This window comes from Dryobates pubescens, chromosome 11 (genome assembly GCF_014839835.1).
Source record: "Dryobates pubescens isolate bDryPub1 chromosome 11, bDryPub1.pri, whole genome shotgun sequence".
In the NCBI taxonomy this organism is placed as follows: Eukaryota; Metazoa; Chordata; class Aves; order Piciformes; family Picidae; genus Dryobates; species Dryobates pubescens.
The window spans coordinates 36,753,356-36,777,176 of record NC_071622.1 but is presented as its reverse complement, the minus strand read 5'-3'; the positions used below and the strand labels follow the sequence as shown (position 1 = coordinate 36,777,176).

Genomic DNA, 23,821 nt, shown 5'->3' with positions numbered 1-23,821 from the left:
AGGTAGTTGTAGAGGGCAATGAGGTCTCCCCTGAGCCTTCTCTTCTCCAGGCTAAACAATCCCAGCTCCCTCAGCCTCTCCTCATAGGGCTGTGCTCAAGGCCTCTCCCCAGCCTTGTTGCCCTTCTCTGGACACGCTCAAGTGTCTCAATGTCCTTCCTAAACTGAGGGGCCCAGAACTGGACACAGTACTCAAGGTGTGGCCTAACCAATGCATAGTACAGGGGCAGAATGACCTCCCTGCTCCTGCTGGCCACACTATTCCTAATACAGGCCAGGATGCCATTGGCCCTCTTGGCCACCTGGGCACACTGCTGGCTCATGTTTAGGCGGGTGTCAATCAGCATCCCCAGGTCCCTCTCTGTTTGGCAGCTCTCCAGCCTCTCTGATCCCAGCCTGTAGCTCTGCATGGGATTAAACATTATTGAAAGAGCAGCTGAAAATTGCCCTTTTAAAACACACTCTTTGAAGAAAGAGTGAATAAAGACTTTTTTTATGACAAGTTACAGAACCTCTTCATGGCAATCCTGGAAACAGACTGAGGGTTCTAACCTACTCTTTCTTTGCAAAGTCTTCCACTGGAAGGAAGAAGTTGTGGTTTGTTTGTTTGTTTGTTTGTTTGTTTCAATTTTTTCATGATAGAGTTTTTTCCCCTGAGAGTGATTTGTGCACATTTAAAGTACTAATAACTTCCAAATGCATCTGTTCAATATGTACAAGGGCAAGACTAATAGCTAACAGCATCTCTGCATTTCTGTGCATCTCGTTAGTGGTTGAGTATGCTGCAAAGATGTTTCAGATCACATGCCACTGAACTTTTTCTCATCTTTCAGATAGGATCTGTGGTTCCAGGAGGGCCACGAAAATGACCAGGGGGTTGGAGCAGCTCTGCTATGAGGACAGGCCGAGGGAGCTGGGGGTGTTCAGTCTGGAGAAGAGAAGGTTCCAGGGAGACATAATAGCAACCTTCCAGTACCTGAAGGGGGCCTATATGAAGGATGGAGAGAGACTGTTTGCAAAGGCCTGCAGGGACAGGACCAGGGGCAATGGCTTCAAACTAGAGCAGAGCAAATTTAGATTGAATGTGAGGAGCAAGTTCTGCACCATGAGGGTGGTGGAACATTGGAACAGGTTGCCCAGGGAGGTGGTTGGGGCCCTGCCCTAAAGTTATTGAAGGTGAGGCTGGACAGGGCTCTGAGCAACCTGATCTGGTTGGGGATGTCTCTGCTGACTGCAGAGAGGTTGGACTGGATGAGCTTTGGAGGTCCCTTCCAACCCAGCCCATTCTGTGATTCCACAGAGCTATTTTGATACATAGGTTTTTTGTCTTCTTAGTCCCATGTAAAAAGCAGGAAAGCAGACAGTAGCTACACAGTATTAGATACAGTTTATAGTAGTGTGAAATCCATGGCTAGAGAAGCAAGGTCACACACCTTGGACCCATGCCCATTGCGTTGTTCCACCTTCTAAGAATACATCTGAACTCAAAGGGCCAGGAACCCTGCTGGGGCCTCTGTAAGTAGGTAATTCTATACAAATGCTTGTTAGCATTCAGAGTTTATCTACAGTGTGCAAGCAGCCTTGAGACTGGTGTCTTTGGGGGAAAAATGTGTTTAGTACCCAAGCACAGGCAAGGCAGCTCTGGGTATTGTGAGTCTGTGTAGGATAAGAGTAGTATAAGGCTGCATGCTCATGTGGACCTGCAGCTGCTACACCTCAGACACTTGGCTGTGACCTTCTGTCATACAGGCTTGGTCTTTGAAAACCAGAGTCTTACTTCCAGTGCACTAGAGAACCTTTCTGAAACTTTGCTTGAAAGGATTTTTCCTGCAAAGCCTTTTTTAATCTGTGAAATCTGAACCTGTTGGGGTTATTATAGCTCACTTATTAATTTGGTGTCTGACAGGAGAAGCTAGCTGCTGCTGGACTCATGGGCTAGTTGTCCAGGAAATGGGTTGATACAGTATCTGTTAGAGAACTGGATGTCATACTGTGTTTAAGGATTCATTCATATGTGGAATAACTGGAGAAAAATGGAATTGATTACTTGAAGACTCTACTTTCTATTAAACAACCCCTTCCCCTTGTTCCACTCTGATAGATTCCTTCTTGCTGGCTGTTTTTCATTCTGATTGTATGAGTGATTTGATGTGGCAATAAAGAAGAGATGATTGTCTTCCACAGAGCTCTCTGGAGAGAGTGGCAGGTGTCCTTGGAAATGCCCTGCCTTAGGCTGTGCACAGCAGCACCTCTTGTGACTGTGCTCTCTTTTTCAGGACAGTGTCCACATTCCATGCCTTGGTAGTTGGCGGGTTCTGCCTCTACATTTTGTTGTACGATGACGCTGTCAACGCTGACCGACTCTGGTAAGACATCTTGCATGTGTGTTGTATTTACACCATAGAATGACAGCAGCCTTTTGGTACCCAGCCATTAAATCCAAGTCTTGCCACAGAACTTTGGATAATATGAATAATCCTGAGCATTCCACTTACTGCGATTTTGATGATGATGATGATGATTCCTGAGGTAGGAATTTGTTTTAATCCTAGAATCAGATTAAGTTTTCATTTGCTAACAAGACTGAATGGAGTGCCACAAAGATGAACCAAGGGCTGGAGCACCTCTGCTATGAGGACAGGCTAAGGGAGCAGTGTGTCTTGAGCCTGGAGAAGAGAAGACTCTGGGGGGACCTTAAAGCTACCTTCCAGTACCTGAAGGATCCTACAGGAAGGCTGGAGAGGGACTTTTCATGAAGGTGTCTAGCAACAGGACAAAGGGGAATGGTTTGAAGCTGAGTGTTGAACTGGAGCTTAGGGAGAAGTTTTTCGGTATGGGAGTGGTAAGGCTGTGAAACAGGTTGCCCAGGGAAGGCTGTGGGCACCTTCTTCCTGGAAGTATTTAAGGCCAGATTTGATGAGGCCTTGAGCAATGAGAGGTGTCCCTGCCTGTGGCGGAGGGGTTGGAGTAGATGATCTCTGAGGTCCCTTCCAACCTGAGCCATTCTGTGATCATTGAGGAGGAAAAAAATGGTTGGCTGGTTTTGGGAGGTTTTTTGTTTGTTTATTTTTCATTGTATTCTGGTATACTTAGTGAGACCAGGTACAGTCTGAATGTCTCCTGAGTGATGTTCGTGCTGAAAAGCAGCATGTTATTGTAGCTCTCTCAGTGTGTGGTGTGGTAAGCTTTATCTGGTAGAAGCTTTTATCCTGCTTTGAGTAGACCTTGTTCAAAACAGTACAAAAGAAGTCATGAATAGCAGAAATAAAAGCCTCTTGGTGATAATAAATAAGTTGAATCTTCACATTTATGTAATTTCCCTGGTCAAAGTCCAGGAAAAGCTTAAATGAGGCAGAAATTGGACCACTGTTTGTTCTTGGTATGTCTGAGAAAAGTCATGTTAGATATTTTTGTATGCTGCACTGGAAACTTAGTCTGTCTTATGCAGCCTCACTGTCCTAGATTATGAAAACCCAGGAAATCTTGAAAGTTAAATCCATCTGCCTCTGGGGGCATTTTTTTCTGTATTTCTACTGAAGTCCCTTCATGTTTTTTCTGTTTGAATGTGCACATGTTGGTCACTAGCAGTGGTTTTATTTAGGTATGGCAGAGTAAGGAAAACTATGCATTTTAAAATCTAGTACAAATATATCTGATCTGTATGTTCTAAATCATAGCTTCAGGATCATTTCATGGAAGTACTTCTCTAGAATAGGATAAGACAGGATAGGATAGGATAGGATAGGATAGGATAGGATAGGATAGAATAGAATAGAATAGAATAGAATAGAATAGAATAGACCAGGTTGGAAGAGACCTTTGAGATCATTGAGTCCAATGTATCATCCAACACCACCTAATCAACTAAACCATGGCACCAATCACCCCATCCAGTCTCTTCCTAAACACCTCCAGTGACGGTGACTCCACCACCTTCCTGGGCAGCACATTCCAATGGCCAATCTCTCTTTCTATGAAGAGCTTCTTCCTAACACCCAGCCTAAACCTCCCCTGGTACAGCTTGAGACTGTGTCCTCTTGTTCTGGTGCTGGTTGCCTGGGAGAAGAGACCAACCTCTGCCTGTCTACAACCTCCCTTCAGGTAATTGTAGAGAGCAATAAGGTCTTCCCTGAGCCTCCTCTTCTCCTGGCTAAGCAACCCCAGCTCCCTCAGCCTCTCCTCACAGGGCTGTGCTCCAAACTCCTCACCAGCCTTGTTGCTCTTCTCTGGACACTTTCCAGCGTCTCAACATCTTTCCTAAACTGAGGGGGCCCAGAACTGGACACAGGACTCAAGGTGTGGCCTAACCAGTGCTGAGTACAGGGGGAGAATGACCTCCCTGCTTCTGCTGGCCACACTGTTCCTGATCCAGGCCAGGATGCCATTGGCCCTCTTGGCCACCTGGGCACACTGCTGGCTCTGTATTGTTTCTGTCAAAATTATCTTAGTGGTTCCAGGAGTTTGTCCATTAAAAAGTGTGCACTCCAGGTGTGAATAAAACAGCATTTTTAGTTATTAAGCTAATAGGTTTTAAATGTGTGAAGGATCATTTAGTGCATTCAGAACAGTAGTGATGATTTGAATTCATGTTCAGGCAAGTGAATAATTGCAGAGGAAGACCAAGCATAAAACTGCTCATGGCTTTACCAGTACTTGTGTGCAGGCTCCAAGTAAAATGCAACTTTGTGTTAGGCTTTCTTCTGCCACAAAGCCAGAACCATGGGGTTAAAAATGAGATGACTAGCATCAGTCTATGCATTCCCTCATGTGTCACACTGGTTTCCAGTACACAGTAATTAAAGCCTCAGCTGACTATCTAGAGCTTTAACCATTCCCCCCCACTTTGTAGTCTGTTTTATTGATTTGTAGCTGAATCCACATTGATTTTAATTGAATAAGACTGAAGAGGGGAAAAAACAATTCATATGGGAAATGCCAGCTGGACTGTTGCAAGGCTGCTCAGTCTGGAAATCCAATGCCCTTTTGAAGTGCAGGCATGAGCTGCTGGGCTTGGTCATCTGCAGACAGGAAGCATGCAGAAACTGCTCTGTGGGAGTCTCTTATTAACAACATAAGAAACATTTGTGAGTCTGGCTTCAGTTCTTTGCACATAAATGCCCAGGAATCCTTCACACATCTTTCTTGCGCTGTTCTTGGCCAGATAGTCTGAGAGCACTACACAGATGCTTTGCTATTTGCCTATTGGGAAGGATACAGATCCACTTTCCCTTTAGTTATTGCCACCATGCTTGTGTAGTCCTTGAGGGTATGACAGCATCCAATCAGTTCTTTTCTGCAAGCTTTAAAGATAACTGTGTAATGGAAAAGAAATCTCAATTTCTGAGCCTCTACATATGTTCCTAACTTCTGGATTCATGTGAAGCTTAAATGCATGGTAATTATGATAACCATATGTCTTGAAAGGTCTCAGGGATCCTACTAAGGGTTTGGGCTCAGTGGAGAGAGGCTGTGGTCTTACAGTCAGGTAATGCCTGATTTATATGGGATAGATTCTAACAGAGGACAGTAAAGACTGGAGCAGATCCCTGCTGAGCACAGGCTGAGGGAGCTAGGGCTCTTTAGCTTGGAGCAGAGGAGCCTGAGGGGTGCCCTCATTCATGTTGATAAAGACGTGCAGGGCAGTGCCAGGAGGATGGAGCCAGGCTCTGCTTAGGGATGTCCAAGGACAGGACAAGGGACACTGGGGGCAAGCTGGAGCAGAGGAGATGCCGTGGGAACAGAAGGGAAAACTTTGTCACTGTGAGGGTGCTGGAGGCCTGGAACAGGCTTCCCAGGGTGGGTTGTGGAGTCTCCCTCTCTGGAGATGTTCAAAACCCACCTGGATGTGTTTCCTATGTGACCTGCTCTAGGGGATGCTGCTCTGGCAGGGAGTTGGACTGGATGAGCTTTTGAGCTCCCTTCCCACTGCTAGCATTCTGTGATTCTGCAGAGCGTTGGTAAGTTAGAGAGAAGCATCAGTGTTGTGCATGTATACTTCTTTTTGATGGTCCAGGGTTTCCCATAAGGCTTTACCTTTCTTCTGTAGGTAATAGAGACCTATCTTACGTAGGTGATGTAGAAACTGTTTTTGAGTTGGTGAGAATAACACATCAGAAAGTGTGGAGGTGGTAGAAATCAGATAAGGAAAGGGAGCAGATGTGAATGAATGAATGAAGTTGTAGCTTGACAGGAGGGTGGGCTATTTCATATGACCTTTCATTCATAATGGCTTTGTGGTTATTATGCTGATCAAAGTCTGATGTTTGATTAGCATTTAATATGATTCTGTGTTTGCACAGTATCTGCTAAGAAGTCTGCAGAAAGTCAGTCATGTGGACTTCTGTTTGTTGTATCTGCCTGTACGTGTTCACGTGGAACTAATTTGCCACAGGTGCCTGCTGTGCAATCACAAAAGAGATAGCTCTTCCCGTTTGCTTATTCCAGTCACTCCCTGTTTGTCACTCGTGGCTCTCCCTTGCATCAGAACTACAAACATCAAGGCTCACAAGCACCATTGCACTTCCCAGTCAAGGAGACAGACAGGAAATCTGGAACATTTTAGCCTCAAGTTCTTTATTAATTGAGATGCTTTTGAGAGTCTAGCATGGACTCTTCTTGAAGGGGTGTGACAGATGGGCAGGTCAGCCTTATGCATTGTTGAAGTGTTGGTTTGCAGAGTCTAGAGAAGTTTTGTTGTAAGGTGACCATTCTTAGGGCAAGAACAAAGGCAAGTGGACCATTCCATGTCTCATGCAGATGGGCAGAATCCAACGGTATGAGATTTAACACATCCAAGTGCCGGGCTCTGCACGTTGGCCACAGCAACCCCAGGCAGTGCTACAGGATGGGGTCAGAGTGGCTGGAGAGCGGCCAGGCGGAGAGGGACCTGGGGGTGCTGGTTGACAGTAGGCTGAACATGAGCCTGCAGTGTGCCCAGGTGGCCAAGAGGACCAATGGCAACCTGGCCTGTATCAGGAACAGTGTGGCCAGCAGGAGCAGGGAGGTCATTCTGCCCCTGTACACTGCACTGGTTAGGCCACACCTTGAGTCCTGTGTCCAGTTCTGGGCCCCTCAGTTTAGGAAGGATGTTGACTCGCTGGAGCGTGTCCAGAGAAGGGCAACAAAGCAGGGGAGGGGTTTGGAGCACAGCCCTGTGAGGAGAGGCTGAGGGAGCTGGGGTTGCTTAGCCTGGAGAAGAGGAGGTTCCGGGGAGACCTTATTGCTCTCTACAACTACCTGAAGGGAGGTTGTAGCCAGGTGGGGGCTGGTCTCTTCTTCCAGGCAGGCAACCAGCACCAGAACAAGAGGACACAGTCTCAAGCTGTGCTGTTGGGGGGTTTAGGCTGGAGGTTAGGAAGAAATTCTACACAGAGAGAGTGATTGCCCATTAGAATGTGCTGCCCAGGGAGGTGGTGGAGTCACCATTATTGGAGGTGTTTAGGAGGAGACTTGATGGGGTGCTTGGTGCCATGGTTTAGTTGATTAGATAGTGTTGGATGATAGGTTGGATGTGATGATCTTGAAGGTCTCTTCCAACCTGGTTTATCCTATCCTATCCTATCCTATCCTATCCTATCCTATCCTATCCTATCCTATCCTATCCTATCCTATCCTATCCTATCCTATCCTATCCTATCCTATCCTATTCAGTTAAGCCATGTTTACCAATACCAAGGAACCAAGTTTGCATGCTCAGTCCCTTGCATCTTCTCTGGAGAAGAATGTGAAGATGCTGAAGTGTGTTAGGAACACTTAAAAGTTTGGTTATGATTTTGCCACTGCCCCAGCTGGAAGCTATGATGGAAGGACTGTAACTATTTGAAGAGTTTCTGCTAAAGTTGTGAGAACACATCTGCCTATACTCTGTGTCTAGCTGTGATTTTGCCAAGAGCTGATGGGACAGGCTGAGAGAGCTGGGGTTCTTCAGCCTGGAGAAGGGAAGAATCCAGGGGGACTTTAAAGCTGCCTTCCAGTACCTGAAAGGATCCTAAAAAAAAGGCTGAAGAGTATTGTGGGTTTAAAGTTGGATCCCTGTAAGAGCCACAGAGTGGAGGACCTCCAGGAGGACCAGAAAAGCCCAGGGATGGACCGGAAAGTGTAATCTGTGTTGTTTCATTCCCATAAGCCCTGCACCTCTATAAAACTGACATTTTCTGTTTGTTCTGCCCTTTTCCCTCCCTCTCTGCTCTCCTGTACGCTCAGGGGCCTTATCACTCATTGCATGGAGGAGGTTTGCATCCTGGCTTAGTGGCCTTGGCCAAGCTAATGTTGACTGCTTCTTTGGGGTCGAGGCAGGGGGATAATGGGCAGGGTGGGGTAGGTAGGCCTGGGCATTTGGGGCCTGGTTTGGGGAAGGTTTTGGGGAAGCTGATGGCCTAGTGAGGTTTTTGGAGAAGCCCAGTGTGGAGAGTTGGGCTGAATATGAATTGCTGAGTAATTTTCTGTATGCTTCTGTCCTGTTGTAGGTAGTTATGAATAGTGCTTTCATTTAAGCTTCCAGCTCTTTCCAATCCAATGTGGAGCATTTTTCTTTACTCATTTTTGGAAGGGGTGAAGAGCACTTGTCTCGCTCCCTGTAAACCCAAGACAGAGAGAGGCTTTTCATAAGGGTGTCTTAGCAGTAGGATAAGCACTGTGCCCACAACCTACTTGGCTCATGAAACCAGGTTTTGAAGCCATAGAAAAATGTTCCTGTCTCAAGCTGCAGTTAAGAGAGCCTTTATGTCCAGTCTGAAGAGATGGAGTGAGCTCCAGGCTCTGCTGGTAATATTTCAGCTCACCTAATGGCAGAACTCTGATTTTGTGAGCCCTTCTATTTTCCTGTGAGCTGCTCTCTCACTCAGGGAGATGCTAAGGAAGCCTTGGAATGTAGTGAACAGATTGTGGTAATACAGGAAATTTCCTCAGTGTGTCATTCCAAGAGGATTGAAAAAGAAGAGCTAAGTCACAGCAATGTCCTGCTTTCTACTAAACCAGACTTTTGTATTGGAGGTAGTTCTAAGCACAGTTATGTTCCAGTTTCCTCACTGAGAGAGTTGTTAGTCACCATCCCTGGAATTGTTCAAGAGGGGACTGGATGTGGCACTTGGTGCCATGGTTTAGTCATGAGGTCTGTGGTGACAGGTTGGACTCGATGATCTTTGAGGTCTTTTCCAAGCTTGGGGATTCTGTGATTCTGTAACACAGAAACACAGAATGGCAGGGCTTGGAGGGGACCTCTGGAGATCATGTAGTCCAACCCCTCTGCCAAAGCAGGTTCACCTAGAGCAGGTTGTATCTTGTGGATCACAACACAGACGGCTCTCAGAGGGCATCCTGAGCGGTCCACAGTTTCTGAATGTGCGGGTCTGTTCCACGAAGCTCAATTCATACTTACAAAACATATGCGGATCAGATGCATAACTTAGTTTCCCAAAATGTATGATGTTTCTGCTGAGGAAAAGAGACCTGCTTGCCAGACTCCCCAAAGCAGGAATGCAAGGAGGACAGAAAGGACCAATGTTACTGGCTGTAATGTGGATTCTTTCCTTTCCTGAGCTGTATTCACAAGTTTGGGTTTGTCCAACATCCTGGAAGAACTGAATGTGTGAGTGCTGCTGAGAGCTTTGCCGGCTGAATGTTTGGCACCAAAAGGAAAGGGACAGAAGGTGTGAAACTACTCTGAGAAGCATTTCTATGCGAAGGTTCCTTGGCTTCAGAGAGCTGGCAAATAATTCCTTTTGTGACTCCTCTTACTCTGTTGATCCCTATAAGCATCCATCCTCTTATGAATGTGAAAAACACCAGCTGAGCAAGATATTTTTGTCATCCTTCACAATGTTTTGCATTGGCAGCAGAACAAAAATGGAGATGTAGAGTGACAGTTGAAGTGCTAAGAGACACTGCCTGGGCTGTTGTTTTTTATCCTCTATTTCCAGAGAAGTCATCTCAGGGTACTTGCTGGATCTCAGTTGTAGTCTCTAACAGGGCTCTTGGGACAGTCTCTAACCCCAGGGTGGGGAGGGGTAGTTAGTATATACCCTGTCTCTGGGAGGGGAACATGAATCCATTTTCACAACTAGGATGTTTCTTGACTGTATCTCATAATGTCTCACTGATGGGCCAAGAATGAAGTGACTGCTGGACATGATGTGTTTGATATGTGTCTCTCCATTGCAAATTACAAAAGCTGTAACTGTGTTTTTGGTGTGCTTACAGGGGTGACCCTTCAACTGTGAAACTCAACATCGCGATTACCACAGGCTACCTCATTTCTGGTAACTATGCAACCTGTATATAGCACATAACCACCTGTGTATTTGTATTGAGTCATCATGCCTCTATTTTTATACCGAGCCACTGTGCTGGAGATGCCATAGATATATACAACACAGTTTACACCGTGGCTTTTAAAATTCCTGGTGGAGTTGTGGGTTGTGGTGAAATCACAGGATCTTGCCAGCAGATATGAAGGATGGAATGATACCTCTCCAGGCAATAAGGAAATGCCACGCTGTGGCTTTTTGGTGCTTTGATAAACACCACCAACTCCAACTCGGGTTTGGCCGTGGGACAATGGAGAAGGTGTTACGGCAGTGCCTTTCACTCCTTTCAGGATGTCTACAAGCTGTAGCTCTTTTATCCTGTTTCTTTCTGTAACCTCAGAATGCTGGCAGAAGGATTTTAGAAGTCCTCAGTACAGGCCGAGGCAAATGATGTCATAGGGTCCTGCCTGACTCCTTTTTAAGTTCACTTTAAGCCAAAATGTAGTCATGTGTAAACCATGGGAATGTTAACTTATTTTCTTGGTATGGCATTTATCCCTGCCTATGTTTTGTGTTCTTAGTAATTTACTATCAACTCATTTTGATACAAAATGCTTTGGAGCTTTTCTGTTTTATGATGTGTGAGGATGATGCTGACTTGCCAAAGAAAAAAACTTGTGACTTGAGCTATGTGAGGGAAACCTCCTCATCTCAGAATGGAGTCTCTCTTCAGAGCCTGGGCTGGAGACTTCATTATTTCTGCACCCCGGTGGCACTGCTAATCTGGTGATCGGTGTGCTCAGGTTTTTCCGTAAGGAATTCAGCCCCCATGCTTAAGTTCACTGGTATCTACTGAATAATTATGCACTGGACTTCAATTATTAATGAATGAATGCCTTTGAACAGAGACCTGAACCCAGCCACTCATTCTCTCTCGCTTCCTTATATAGTTAATGTTTAATTATTAACGGGCAGTGGAGTGACTGTGTCAGACGATAGAGAGTCCTGCCTGGGGATAGCTCATCGAAAAGAGATCAAGGCTCTCGCTGCAGATAAAAAAGCCTTGATTTGGAACTTTGGTCACCAATATTCCAGTCCAAAGTCCTCCTTTGGAGAAAATAGGGGCAGAACTTGCGTGTCCCAGTACAGAAAAGAAAGTCTTCTGAAAATCTCGGACCATGATGGGAGAAGAAGGAAGCCCGTTGTCAAAGTTTGCTTCCTAACATTAACTCAGCTCCACTAGATCACTTTTGCAGCAGCTAAAAAATTTCTGATGAAACCAAGGGAACTTACTTCTCATTCCAAGTGCCCCTTAGGAAATGTTTTGGTAGCTGGTTCCCTGTGTGCTACTATATCCACTTTTTGATTCAGAAGTTCCCCATCACAGACCCCGGCATGTATTGTACATGTTTGTATACTGACTGTGCCTCCTGTAGCCTCCCCCTCCTTTATTGTTTTTGTTACTTGTTCCAAATTCGGGGGGTTCATAAGTGTGAAGTCTTGCTAAGACATTCAATCTCCACTTTTTCCTTGCAGGATGTTTCAGCTAAACTATTGCCCATGTACTTCCATTGATGTTGAAAGTAGGAACTTAAGGCAACTGCTGGAAGAATACGGTTGCTAAAATCTTTAGCATAAATAGGTTCTCTTCAGAGATAATCAGTTCAGAAGATTTCTAATGATGCCATACATTGACATTTATACCTCTAAAACTTTGAGAAACCCCATTCTGAGTATATAATAAACAGTTATTTATCCATTGTTTATTTTATCTTGTAGATTTGTTGCTTATTATTTACTACTGGAAGGCAATTGGTGACAAATTCTTCATACTCCATCACTTGGCAGCTCTGTATGCTTACTATTTTGTACTGGTGAGTGCTGTATTTTCTAGTATCATAACAGGCAGATGGGATTGAAGATGATGCTTTTATAGGTCTTATTTGCTTAATGTTTGAATGAGATTTTTTCACTCCTTGGTGTATTAGCTTTGTGGCAGGAACATTTCTTTTGAAAGCAGTGGTGACTGAAGACTCTATTTTAGCAGTCACTTGTGCAGACAGGCAGTGCCTTTGCCATCTCACAGGCCTTCCACAAAAAGCTGTGACTTAGCTGCTGAAATTAATACTACTCTGTGTTTTTGTTGTAGAGAGACTTTGACAGAGGGGTTTTTCATGTGGTTATAGAAGAGGGTTTCAAATGAAATCACAAGTCTGAGTGTTTAGTTGGGAAATTAGAAGGAAACAGTTTCGGGTGGTTGTGTGCTGCTTGGGATTGTATTTGCAAGGCCACAGTCAGCGATTCCTGAGGCTGGTGGACGTACTATAATCAGCTGGCTGTTTTTCCTGCAGTGTCATTTCTTCCATTTTACAGTGTTCATTTAAAAAAAAAAATCTGCTGTGGCACAAACTGGTGCCCTGAGACATCTTGTTTAAGGTTACTTTGTTGGAGAAGCAATAAATGATTAATTGGTGTATGTACATTGAAGGGAAAGGGGGAAGAAAAGGACATCGAGCTCTTTGCTCGTGCTGTAATTTCTCAAAGATGCTTGGTAGAAATCCCACTGACCTCCAGAATAATGCTCCTGAATAGCCTCTGAAAAGCTCATTTGGTAAATAATGAAAACCTACAAAATACAATTTACTTAATTTACTCCCTGCAGTTCTTTCCCTTGCTACTCTGTGAGACCCAGCTTTACTATATTGAAAGCACTGAGGTTCCAGATTACTGACTGATTTCCCATGCAATGGTTTAAAGGGGATGAAGTAGTCCCTGCCCTGGGCAGGGGGTTGGAAATGGATGATCTTCAAGGTTGCTTCCAACCCAACCCATACTATGAATCTGTTAAGTACACTGACAAGTAAATACTCTTGGGTTGAAGATAATTAGGTGTTCTAACATTATCATGGCTGAAAGTGAGTTTAGGCTCACTCTGGTGAGACCCCACCTGGAGCACTGTGTCCAGTTCTGGAACCCCTATTACAAGAAGGATCTGGAAGTGCTGGAACCTGTCCAGAGAGGGAACTACAAGGATGAGTAAAGGGCTGGAGCTGCCCAACTGTGGAGACAGAATGAGAGGTTTGGGGCTGTTCAGTCTGGAGAAGAGAAGGCTCCGAGGAGACCTTATTGTGGCCTTTCAGTATCTGAAGGAGGCTACAAGAAAGCTGGGGATGGACTTTTTAGGACGTCAGGTAGTGATAGGACTGGGAGGAATGGAGCAAAACTAGAAATGGGTAGATTCAGATTGGATGTTAGGAAGAAGTTGTTTCCCATGAGGGTGGTGAGACACTGGCACAGGTTGCCCAGGGAGGTGGTGGAAGCCTCATCCCTGGAGGTGTTTGCAGCCAGGCTGGATGTGGCTGTGAGCAACCTGCTGTAGTGTGAGGTGTCCCTGCCCATGGCAGGAGGTTGGAACTGGCTGATCCTTGAGGTCCCTTCCAACCTTGATAGTTCTGTGATTCTATGACAATTCTATGTTTAGGGAAATTAAAATACCACTACCAAGGCTATTCCCTGATGCAGAGAATTCATTAGTTGTTTCTGGAGCATATAGAAAGTGTAGTGTTGGTGTGAACTTCTTTTAGAGCAGTTCTTACTATCTGGATAAAGTTGTGCCCTTTGGTGTCTGTGTGTTACTCCTCTTATCTTCAGAGAAAGTTACTCAGAAGTATCTTGCTTCAAAAATGGCTTTTGAAGATATTAGAGAATGTAATTAAGAACAGAGATTTTCTGTTTGCTCTGAAGTGACCTGACATGCAATTCCTGAAGTAGTGGGCATTAGAATGCTTGGTGTGGGGAAGAGGAATCATCATGAGCTCTCCAGAGGGTGTTCAGGACACCCCTACTAAATTAAAACCCACATCTTTTTATCTCTGCATCTGCAAAGTGCTGCTTACCCAGCCATGGTGTAATGGGATACTGTTTCCAGCACAAGCAAATGATAATGCAGAGAACAGGCTGTGCTCGGTGCTTGGCTAGGTGTGTGGCTGTGCAGGTACCGGGGTGTTATCTGGACACCGCTATGGAGAAGATCTGCTCTTCATCCATGTTGTAGGTGAGGATTAACTGGTGCACTGCAGAGATGAAACTCCCCTGAGGGGTGGGAAGTCCCCAGAGGGGGCCCCCAGACACTGTAATATGTTATCCCATTCCCTTTCCTGTATTATTCCTATATGAGGAGCAGACCTTTTGGCCAGCTCTTTTGGCCCTGGGCATTTTGGGTCTTAGCTGCTGTGTTCATTTTTGGCTGTGTGGGTGTGGTGGGTTGAAATTACCCTCAACTAATTTGAGAGAATTACCCCCCAAAATAAAATTGCCAGACCATCTCAGTGGAAGCAAATGAAGCTGTATTTACAAGCAAAACTACAATCTAGAAACATGAAATGCAATGAATATGTACAAAATACAATTTATAAACAACACAAGAACCGCCCCCTGGGCAAAACCAAGGGGTTACCAACAGCTTCCTCCTCTTCCCCCACCCTGGACAAGGGAAAGAGGAGAAAAACAGAGTAGCTTGTTAAGTTTACTTAGCCACAGCTAAGAAACACAGCCAAGGTCAGCAAGCCAGCAGAAGCTACCAGCTGGTATCTTTGCAAGAGTGAAGAGCTGGGAAAGTTTATACAACTAACTTGATGTAAGTTATCAGACCATTGGGATTATTTAGACCTTATCATTATTTTCCCTTTACATCCAATGGTAATTTATTTATTTACATTCTACCACTTTCTACTCAAGATCTGTGGAAAACTTCCTAGACATCGGCCTAAAACTGCCACAGTGGGAGGGAAGCCTGAATGGCGGCGTGGTGGGTTAAAATTTCCCTCCCCCAACATTAACTTTGCCAGACCAGCTCAGCTGGAAGCAAATGAAAGCTGTATTTAGAAGCAGAACTACAATCTACAATGGAATGCAATGAATATGTACAAAATAGATTTACAATTAACACAGATTTACAATTAACAAACAGCACAAGAGACCCCTGGTCAGAGACCAGGAGAAGCTACCAGCCTTTCCTTCCCTGCCCACCCAGAAGCCCCTGGCCAAAGAAAGGAGAGAGAGAGAGAGCAGAGAAAGTTGCTGTTAGACTTAGCCAAAACAATGCAGCCAAGGTCAAGCACAAGCAAGTTAGTATCTCTCCAGAGCCGTGAAGCAAGAGGAGAAGAGAGGAGAAGAAGGAATTGTTTAGGTACAAGCAGTCTTATGGGTAGATACCTCTCCAAAGGAATTGTTTAGAATTATCTTTATTTTCCTTTTCCTACCCAATAGTGATTTGTTTACATTTTTCTACTTTTCTGCTCAAGATCTGTGAAGAAAATTTAAAGGCATGGCCTAAAACTGCCACAGGTGGGAATCTATTTTCTCCTGCGTGGCAAGACCTACCTCAAGCCTAGTCTGATTCTGATTGTATATATCATTTTTCTCTTTCCCATGGCTTTTGTCCTTAGGTTGCTTTCACAAATACTTTTTCTATTTAACTTCCAGTTCTGTGCAAGTGTTTTTGTTTGCTCCTTTGGGGTAAACTCTACACTCTCTGCTGAGCCGGAGGCTCAACCCAGCACACTCCAGCTCACAGGGCATGGCAAGATAGGACAGAGCTGGTAGAAAGGGGAGGAGAGTGGGGAGGAGAGAAGAAGGGGCTTTATGTACCCTGTCTGCTGCCAAATAAGAGCTGAGAATTCATCTTCACTTTGGCAAATTATGTTCCTAAGGCAGTCTGGAACATTTTTCTTTAACTTGCAGTGTTTCTATTTGGGCTTGTTTTAAACACTGAGAAATCCAAACTATTGCTAATCCTCTTAGACAGTAATGGTGTCATTATAGCCTATGACTGCTTCTCCAGCTAGCTTTCCGTGGCCACTTTCAGTAAATCTTTAGAAGATGTAGAGTTGAGGAAGGAACTACTGATTTGGGTTACCTGGAAGGACAATTGCAGCTCGTGTGGTAAATGACATCACATCTTGAAATGGTGAGGAGGCTGGCCGCAGCTGGTGGACTGGCTTACATACCAGCTTTAATAAAGAAGTTCAGATGTTGTATCATTCTGTGCATACTTGAGGACTTAACTGAAGATTTCACATCTCTATTGTCATCCTTTCCCTGTCTCTTTTGTTTTGCTAATCAGAGCAGAGGTCTGTTGGCTTACTTTGGGAACTTCCGTCTGCTGGCAGAGTTCTCGACTCCTTTTGTCAATCAGCGGTAAGTGCCCAGGGAATTTCTGTGGAGTTCTTCCAAAGCTTCATCTGTGCTGTTATTTCTGTGACTCAGGAAGGGTTACAATGAAGAAACTATTTGCTGTGAAAACTCTTTACTGCTATAGCTGCAACAGTATAGAACCCTTAAGGTTAGAAAAGCCCTCCAAGATCATCGAGTCCAACCACCGACCCAACGCCGCCATGCCCACTAAACAGTGTCCTGAAGTTCCATGTCTACACGTGTTTTGAACACCTCCAGGGATGGCTTCTCAAGCACTTCCCTGGGCAGCCTGTTCTATTGCAACCCTTCTGGTGAAGAAATTTTCACCAATACCCAATGTAAGCTTCCCCTGACGCAACTTGAGGCTGTTCCCTATCTTTCTATCGCTTGTTACTTGGGAGAAGAGACCAACACCTGCCTCACTACAACCTCCCTTCAGGGAGTTTCACTACAACCTCCCTTCAGGGAGTTGTGGAGAGCAATGAGGTTCTCCCTCAGCCTATGTATTCACCTCAGCTAACATATTCACTGCCTGTTTCCTTTTAGGAGTCTTCACCTGAAATGCCATTTTAAAATGAAACTACTGAACAGCAGAGCTCACAGCTCTATATGGTTCATTAGGCTTCAGATGGTTAATTTCATTGGTGTAATAAAGCCATCATTATCAATAAGGATTTTTTATTATCATGGACCAGGAGAAGAAGCAAGATAACATTGTCATCCTAGGATGAAATTGTGTTGCCCTAGATAATTTTCAGTTTATTTTGCCATAGTGCACATCTGTATGTCACTGTTAATCTATGCACACTAATACACAGAATAACACAAAGGCATGTTCTTCATTGACTTTCAAAAATAGCTCTGGCAATTATTGTAAGCACTTGGAATGGTTAATCTGCACACCTGAGAGAGGAGAGTGGCAGAAGCCTCTTTTGCAGAGCCCAGTGAGACTCCAAGCCTGCCCTGTCTTCTGATTGTAGCACTGCTGCTAGAGTCACTGCTGCAAATGTCAGAAAAGGAGCACAATAATGCCATGTACCACAAGCAGAGGAAAGCAGGGGATGGACTTTCCTAGGGCTCTGGTGAGGGTGGCCTCTCTTCTTACTCTCTAGCCTGAGCTGGGGACCTGGCTGGGAATAGGGCTTTGCAGCAGGAAGACTTCAGCTCAGGAGAGGGACTTTGGCATAGAGCAGTGCTGTGGTCCTCTCCTGCCTTTTTTTGGGTGCATTTGTACTTTACTGATCCTGCATATATGGCATCTGGTTTCTGTCAGCAAAAGGATAAAGTTTGTAAGGCAGATAGGACATGTAACTGTCCTTCAACCACATTCTCTGAGCACTAACCCTCACCACATTGTGGCTGTAAGCTGGGGAATGCTTTGAGCCTGTAGCCTTCCTCGGATCTCTAAGAAGACAAAAGATTGTGCTGAGATCCCCTTTGAACATTAGCCTGGCAAATTCAGCTTGCAGGAGGACAGGATGGGATAAAGGAGCTCTTCAGAGGTTGCTTTCATTTGCCCAAATGTAGTCTGTGCTGTGTATGCACAGGGAAAAGGAGAAGAAAAGAAACACCTGTTCAGACTTACATCAGTAAATCAAGGAAAAGGAGGGTAAGAGAATGAACAAAGGTGCTGGTAGGGTCCAGGTTTCTCTGTTGCAATTCATGTCCTATGGCTGTTCTCCCAGCTGACTGCTACCAAGACAGGATTTCATCCTGAGCTGAAGTGCTGCCTATGCTGATGCTTGCTTTTCAGCCTGTGCTGTTGGAAAGTGTGGTGATACATCTGGCTGATACAGCATCACAGAATTCCTGAGGCTGGAACAGACCTCGGAGATCATCCAGCCCAGCCTATGACCCAGTACCACTACATTGACCAGACCATGGCACTGAGTGCCACATCCAACCTTGCCTTAAACACCTCCAGGGACGGTGACTCCACCACCTCTCTGAGCAGTGCATTCCAGTGTCTGGTTCCCCTGTCCATCAGGAATTGCTTCCTAACATCCAAGCTAACCCTTCCCTGGCACAGCTTCAGGCCATGCCCTCTGGTCTTGTCACAAGTTACCTGGGAGTAGAGCCTGTCCCCCAGCTGACTACAACTTCCCTTCAGGTAGTTGCAGAGTGTGATAGGGTCCCCACTGAGTCTCCTTTCCTCCAGGCTGAACACCCCCAGCTCCCTCAGTCTCTCCTCATCAGACTTTCCCTCCAGTCCCTTCCCCAGCCTGGTCACTCTCATTGGACCTGCTCCAGCACCTCAAGATCTTTGTTGCAGTGAGGGCCCAGAGCTGCAGACGGTGCTCGAGGTGATGCCTGACCAGTGCCAAGCACAGGGCAGAATTCTATCCCTAGTGCTGCTGGCCACACCATTCCTGATGCAGGCCAGGGTACCATTTCCCTTCCCTGATTCCTGCGCACACTGCTGGCTCGTGTTCTGCTGTTGTCAGCCAGCACTGCCTGGTCCCACTCTGCCAATATCAGACCAATGTATGCTCTGCTTTTTAAATGCCTGTGATGAGATCCTGTGTCTTTAAACACTGACACCCACCGCTTGCTCTGAAAAATGGAACCCACTGCAGGAGTTGATAAAATTCCCTTGCACTAAGAGATGTCATCTCATTAGGGTTTGGGGATGCTGTTTTCATTAAATTTGAAGAGAACCAGAGCCTTAAGACAGTAAGTACTGGATAATAATAATGACTTACATTATGCTTCTTGTTTGCATTCTTAGTGGTACCAAAAGAGCTATTATTAAACTGCAGAATGATATTATAATCTGAGAAATGCCTGTGCATTTCCTGTCTGTGTTGTCAGGGATATCTAACTAGAGGTTGCCAAGCATTTAGATCTCTTAAAGTTAGTATCAGCATTGTGTAATTAATGATGAACTGTGGTGGGTAAGAGTGTAACACTGACTTTGGCTGACTGTCTTGTCTTTACATGGGTGAGAGAGGGAAGTTGCTGAGCTGATGTCCAGTTACCAGCATATACATCACAGTACATTTTAAAACCTCTTTTGATACTGATTTTGGAATCTGCCTCGTGTATATCAATGGAAGCACAGACTCTGATTATTAGTTAGACCAGACACAGCAGGTTTCTCTCTTCATCATGCCAGTAAGTGTTGCTGTGGTCAGATACCCTCCTTCCAGGCTGGACAGCCACCTTGAGTGCCTGGATTTTAGTTGTCTCAGTTGCAACTCCTGTAGTATTTCTGTTAGAGCCTAGAGCAAATCTTTTTAGCTTGTCTGTGATTAGCTAGGTTGTAATCTGTAGGTGATAAAACTAAAAATTACTTAACCCCCCAGATTTAGAACAGTTTGTTAAATGGTTTTACCCTCCTATCTTCTCTGAAATAAACTGTTTATTCTACTTCTCCTTCCCACCCCCATCATGAATACAGTGAGAGAAGCAGTCTTCCTCTGGCCCATTCCTGTCTTTATCTTGCTTTTGTTGGACAAATTGTCCATGCATTTATTCTGGTTGAAGTGGGAATGATAAAGAATTAGAGGAGCTTGTTGTTCCTTTCTCTAGGAAAGGAACCTTTCTCTAGGCGGCCAAGAAGGCCAATGGCATCCTGGCATGCATCAAGAACAGTGTGGCCAGCAGGAGCAGGGAAGTCATTGTGCCCCTGTACTCAGGACTGGTTACGCCACACCTTAAGTCCTGTGTGCAGTTCTGGGCCCCTCCATTTAAGAAGGACATTGAGACTCTTGAACGTGTCCAGAGAAGGGCAACAAGCCTGGGGAGAGGCCTTAAGCACAGCCCTGTGAGGAGAGGCTGAGGGAGCTGGGCTTGTTTAGCCTGGAGAAGAGGAGGCTCAGAGGAGACCTTATTGCTGTCTACAACTCCCTGAAGGGAGGTTGTAACTAGGAGGGGGTTGGTCTCTTCTTCTAGGCAGGCAACCAGCACCAGAACAAGAGGACACAGTCTCAAGCTGCACCAGGGGAGGTTTAGGCTGGAAGTGAGGAGAAAGCTCTTCACAGAGAGAGTGATTGCCCATTGGAATGTGCTGCCCAGGGAGGTGGTGGAGTCACCATCCCTGGAGGTGTTTAGGAAGAGACTGGATGGGGTGCTTGGTGCCATGGTTTAGTTGATTAGATAGTGCTGGATGATAGGTTGGACTTGATGATCTCAAAGGTCTCTTCCAAGCTGGTCTGGTCTATTCTATTCTATGCTATTCTGGTCTATTTTATTCTATTCGGGTCTATTCTATTCTCCTGTGCCCTCTTCTTGGTCACTCACATCAACCAGTAAGCTCATGCCACTTGTTTGGAGTGGACATTGTGCTAAGTGATGCCCATGGAGGTGCTGGAGTCGCCGTCCCTGGAGGTGTTCGGTGCCATGGTTTAGTAGTCATGAGGTGTTGGGTGACAGGTTAGACTTGATGATCTTTGAGGTCTTTTCCAACCTTGTTGATTCTATGATTCTATGAATCCAGCCTGCAGGTTCTGTGTTCTAGGCAATAGATAAACTATGCCTGGCTGCTGAGGATTTGCTATCCAAGACTCTTTAGGTTTTAATTCCATTTACAACCCAGTCACAGCAGTGGGAGAGAGATTTCTCTGGATGTATCTTTTTCTTACCTAGCTGTGACACGATCCAGTGCAGGTTCTGAGGCTCGATTTGTAAGTCGAAACAGGGCAGAAAATCCAGAATCTGAGGAACTGGAAATGGGAGCTCTATCTAGATGACCAAATCTGTATTTCCCAAATACAATGCTAGGATTGCTTTCAGGTAAACAAACAGGATTTTAGTTGCCCATGGGTGCAAAGTATAGTAACAAGTAAATAATTTATGTTCATCATTTAAAAAGAAGATTGGCGTTATGGCACATGACAGTCACTGGAACGCATGTTGCTTGCCTGCTGGTTTGCAGTTCCAGCCTAGGTTCTGCAATGTTACTCTGCAGTATCCTGGCTATCTGCTGTGTGGCCAGCAGATCGAGGGAGGAGATTCTGCCATATTACTCTGCTCTGGTGAGACCTCACTTGGTGTACTGTGCCCAGCTCTGGAGCCCTCAACACAAGAAGGACATGGATGTGATGGAGCAGGTCCAGAGAAGGGCCACGAAAATGATCAGGGCTTGGAGCAGCTCTGCTACGAGGACAGGTTGAGGGAGCTGGGGGTGTTCAGCCTGGAGAAGGCTCCAGGGAGACCTAATAGCAGCCTGCCAGTACCTGAAGGGGGCCTATATGAAGGATGGAGAGAGACTGATTGCAGAGGCCTGCAGTGACAGGACCAGGGACAATGGCTTCAAACTAGAGCAAAGCAGATTGAGATTGGATGTAAGGAGCAAGTTCTGCACCATGAGGGTGGTGGAACACTGGAACAGGTTGCCCAGGGAGGTAGTTGAGGACCCATCCCTGGAGATACTGAAGGTGAGGCTGGACAGGGCTCTGGGCAACCTGATCTGGTTGGGGATGTTTCTGCTGACTGCTGCGGGGGTTGGACAGGATGAGCTTTGGAAGTTCCTTCCAGCCCAGCCCATTCTATGGTTCTGTGATTAAGTGGTGCAGAAAGTTCACCCAAGCAGAAGAATTTGCAAGCAAACTAAGACATAGTGCATGATTTAGAGGTTATAATGGCATAAGCAATTAATAAGTGAAATGCTTAATGAAAAGAAACATGAAATCAAACCTCTTATTTATTGAGATGGCTTCAAGTCTGCCTGGTATCTGTGAACACTTCTTTTACAGGTGGTTTTTTGAAGTACTGGGATATCCCAAATCTTCAAAGGCCAACATCATCAATGGTGTGCTGATGACAGTTGTGTTCTTCGTGGTGAGGATTGCCGTCATGCCTGTATATTACAGCCATGTCATTTCTTCATTTGGAACAGAGGCTTTCCTGAGATTAGGATTTGCAGCCCAGAGCGCCTGGATCATCTCCAGCGTTGCCTTGGATGTTATGAATGTGATGTGGATGGTCAAAATTGCCAAAGGATGCCAAAAAGTCATTTGTTTTATCGGACAGGAGGAAGCTAAAACTGCTAGAAATGGCAAGTCTGACTAGATGCGGTCTGCAGAGAATGAGCTTTCTGCAGTGCACGTCGTGGGGGTTGAGTGGAACCGTGCACGTGTCTGCCATGGAATGCTCCTCTTACAGAAACAAGCTGTTACCTCTCTACTGACCTGACTCTCTCCCTAGTCACACTGCCTGCACACCCAGGGCCACGCTCTACGGATCCTGTCCGCTGAGGAGCGACAGCGACAGCTCCCACCGCCGAGTTCCACCTGTCTGCTCCCAGCAGCTGCAAGGTACCGAAAGGAGACATCAGCAGACTGGTTCCTTGCTTCTTGTCCCCCAGTGTGCTCCGAGTGCCTCACTCAGGTTTCTCAGAGTAAAGTGTTTTATACACCCGGTGAATTCCAACGCCACTCTTTTTTTTGTAGAAGACAAGAGACCTCCCCAGGTTTCTGAGACGGTGCAGTTTTCCTGGTACGTTTCTATCCTTTCTTCTAGGAGTAAGAATAATAATAATAAAAAAATAATTTAAAAAAAAAAGAAAAAAAAAAAAAGAAAAGTTTTCATTCTTGACAACTTTTTAATTTTTGCAAGAAAAGCTAAAAATTGAGCTTGGATTCTCTGAAGTCTTTTACTGCTTTTCTGCTCCACCTTCTATGAATGCAAACAGTTTTGGGAGATGTATAAAAGAGCGCTGTCTAAATTGCTGTATTATAAGACTGCAGGTAGCTTAAAATGGTGACATTTCTCTGATTTTTTTTTTGGCTGGGAAGGATTTACTTTTGCCCTGTTAGGCTCCTTGCAAGAGCCCATCTTCTCAAACTGCCTGTGGGATTGTTTTCATGGTATGGCAAAGGGTGTGTGGAAACAGCATAATTCGTACTGGACTGCTGCTGCTCTCTTTGAGAAGTGCTGCGACTCTCCTCAGAGTATTTTTAACCAGTGGCTATTTGGATGGGAAGAGATAAAATTCTCCTTTCTGTGTGATGTATATCTTAGAGTATTACTTTTTTTTCCTCTCTTTTATCACAGATAAATGAGAAGATCTGATAGGAAGTGTTGAGGGTTTGTGTCACGTTTCCCATGTTAATCACATCAGAAACATGACTGAAACTGTTGGCTGGAAACATTCTGGAATGTACTGTGCCAAACTTTTGTGAAGCTGCCTGGGAGCTGTGTAGCATGACAGGGCACTTCCAGAGGCACAACACTGGGTATTTGGCTTTTAACCCACATACATGTCCTGAGGTATTCAGTTCCTTCTGCAAAGTTAAAGGCTTGGAGGACATCAGAGCAGAATCTTACCATCTGAGATAGTCTAGAACCTAATTTATAACAGAATTGGAGGAAATTCTGGGATTTGTTGTATTTATAAATTACTTTGAGAGCTTTATTTGTGTGTGGCTTGGTTTGTTTTGC

The 23,821-nt window shown here is 45.2% G+C and overlaps 1 protein-coding gene across 2 annotated transcripts in view; it reads left to right on the top strand.

The window, feature by feature from the left end:
* TLCD4 (TLC domain containing 4) overlaps positions 1–22,924 on the top strand; it is a 35,868-nt gene extending 12,944 nt beyond the window's left edge. For both annotated transcript variants that reach the window (XM_054165227.1, XM_054165226.1), the window contains exons 3-7: positions 2,276–2,365; positions 10,197–10,255; positions 12,023–12,117; positions 16,368–16,441; positions 22,135–22,924. In XM_054165227.1, coding sequence (XP_054021202.1) covers positions 2,276–2,365; positions 10,197–10,255; positions 12,023–12,117; positions 16,368–16,441; positions 22,135–22,450 — 634 coding nt within the window. In that variant the 3' untranslated portion in view covers positions 22,451–22,924. The remainder of the gene's footprint in view (positions 1–2,275; positions 2,366–10,196; positions 10,256–12,022; positions 12,118–16,367; positions 16,442–22,134) is intronic.
* Positions 22,925–23,821: the final 897 nt, after the last annotated feature.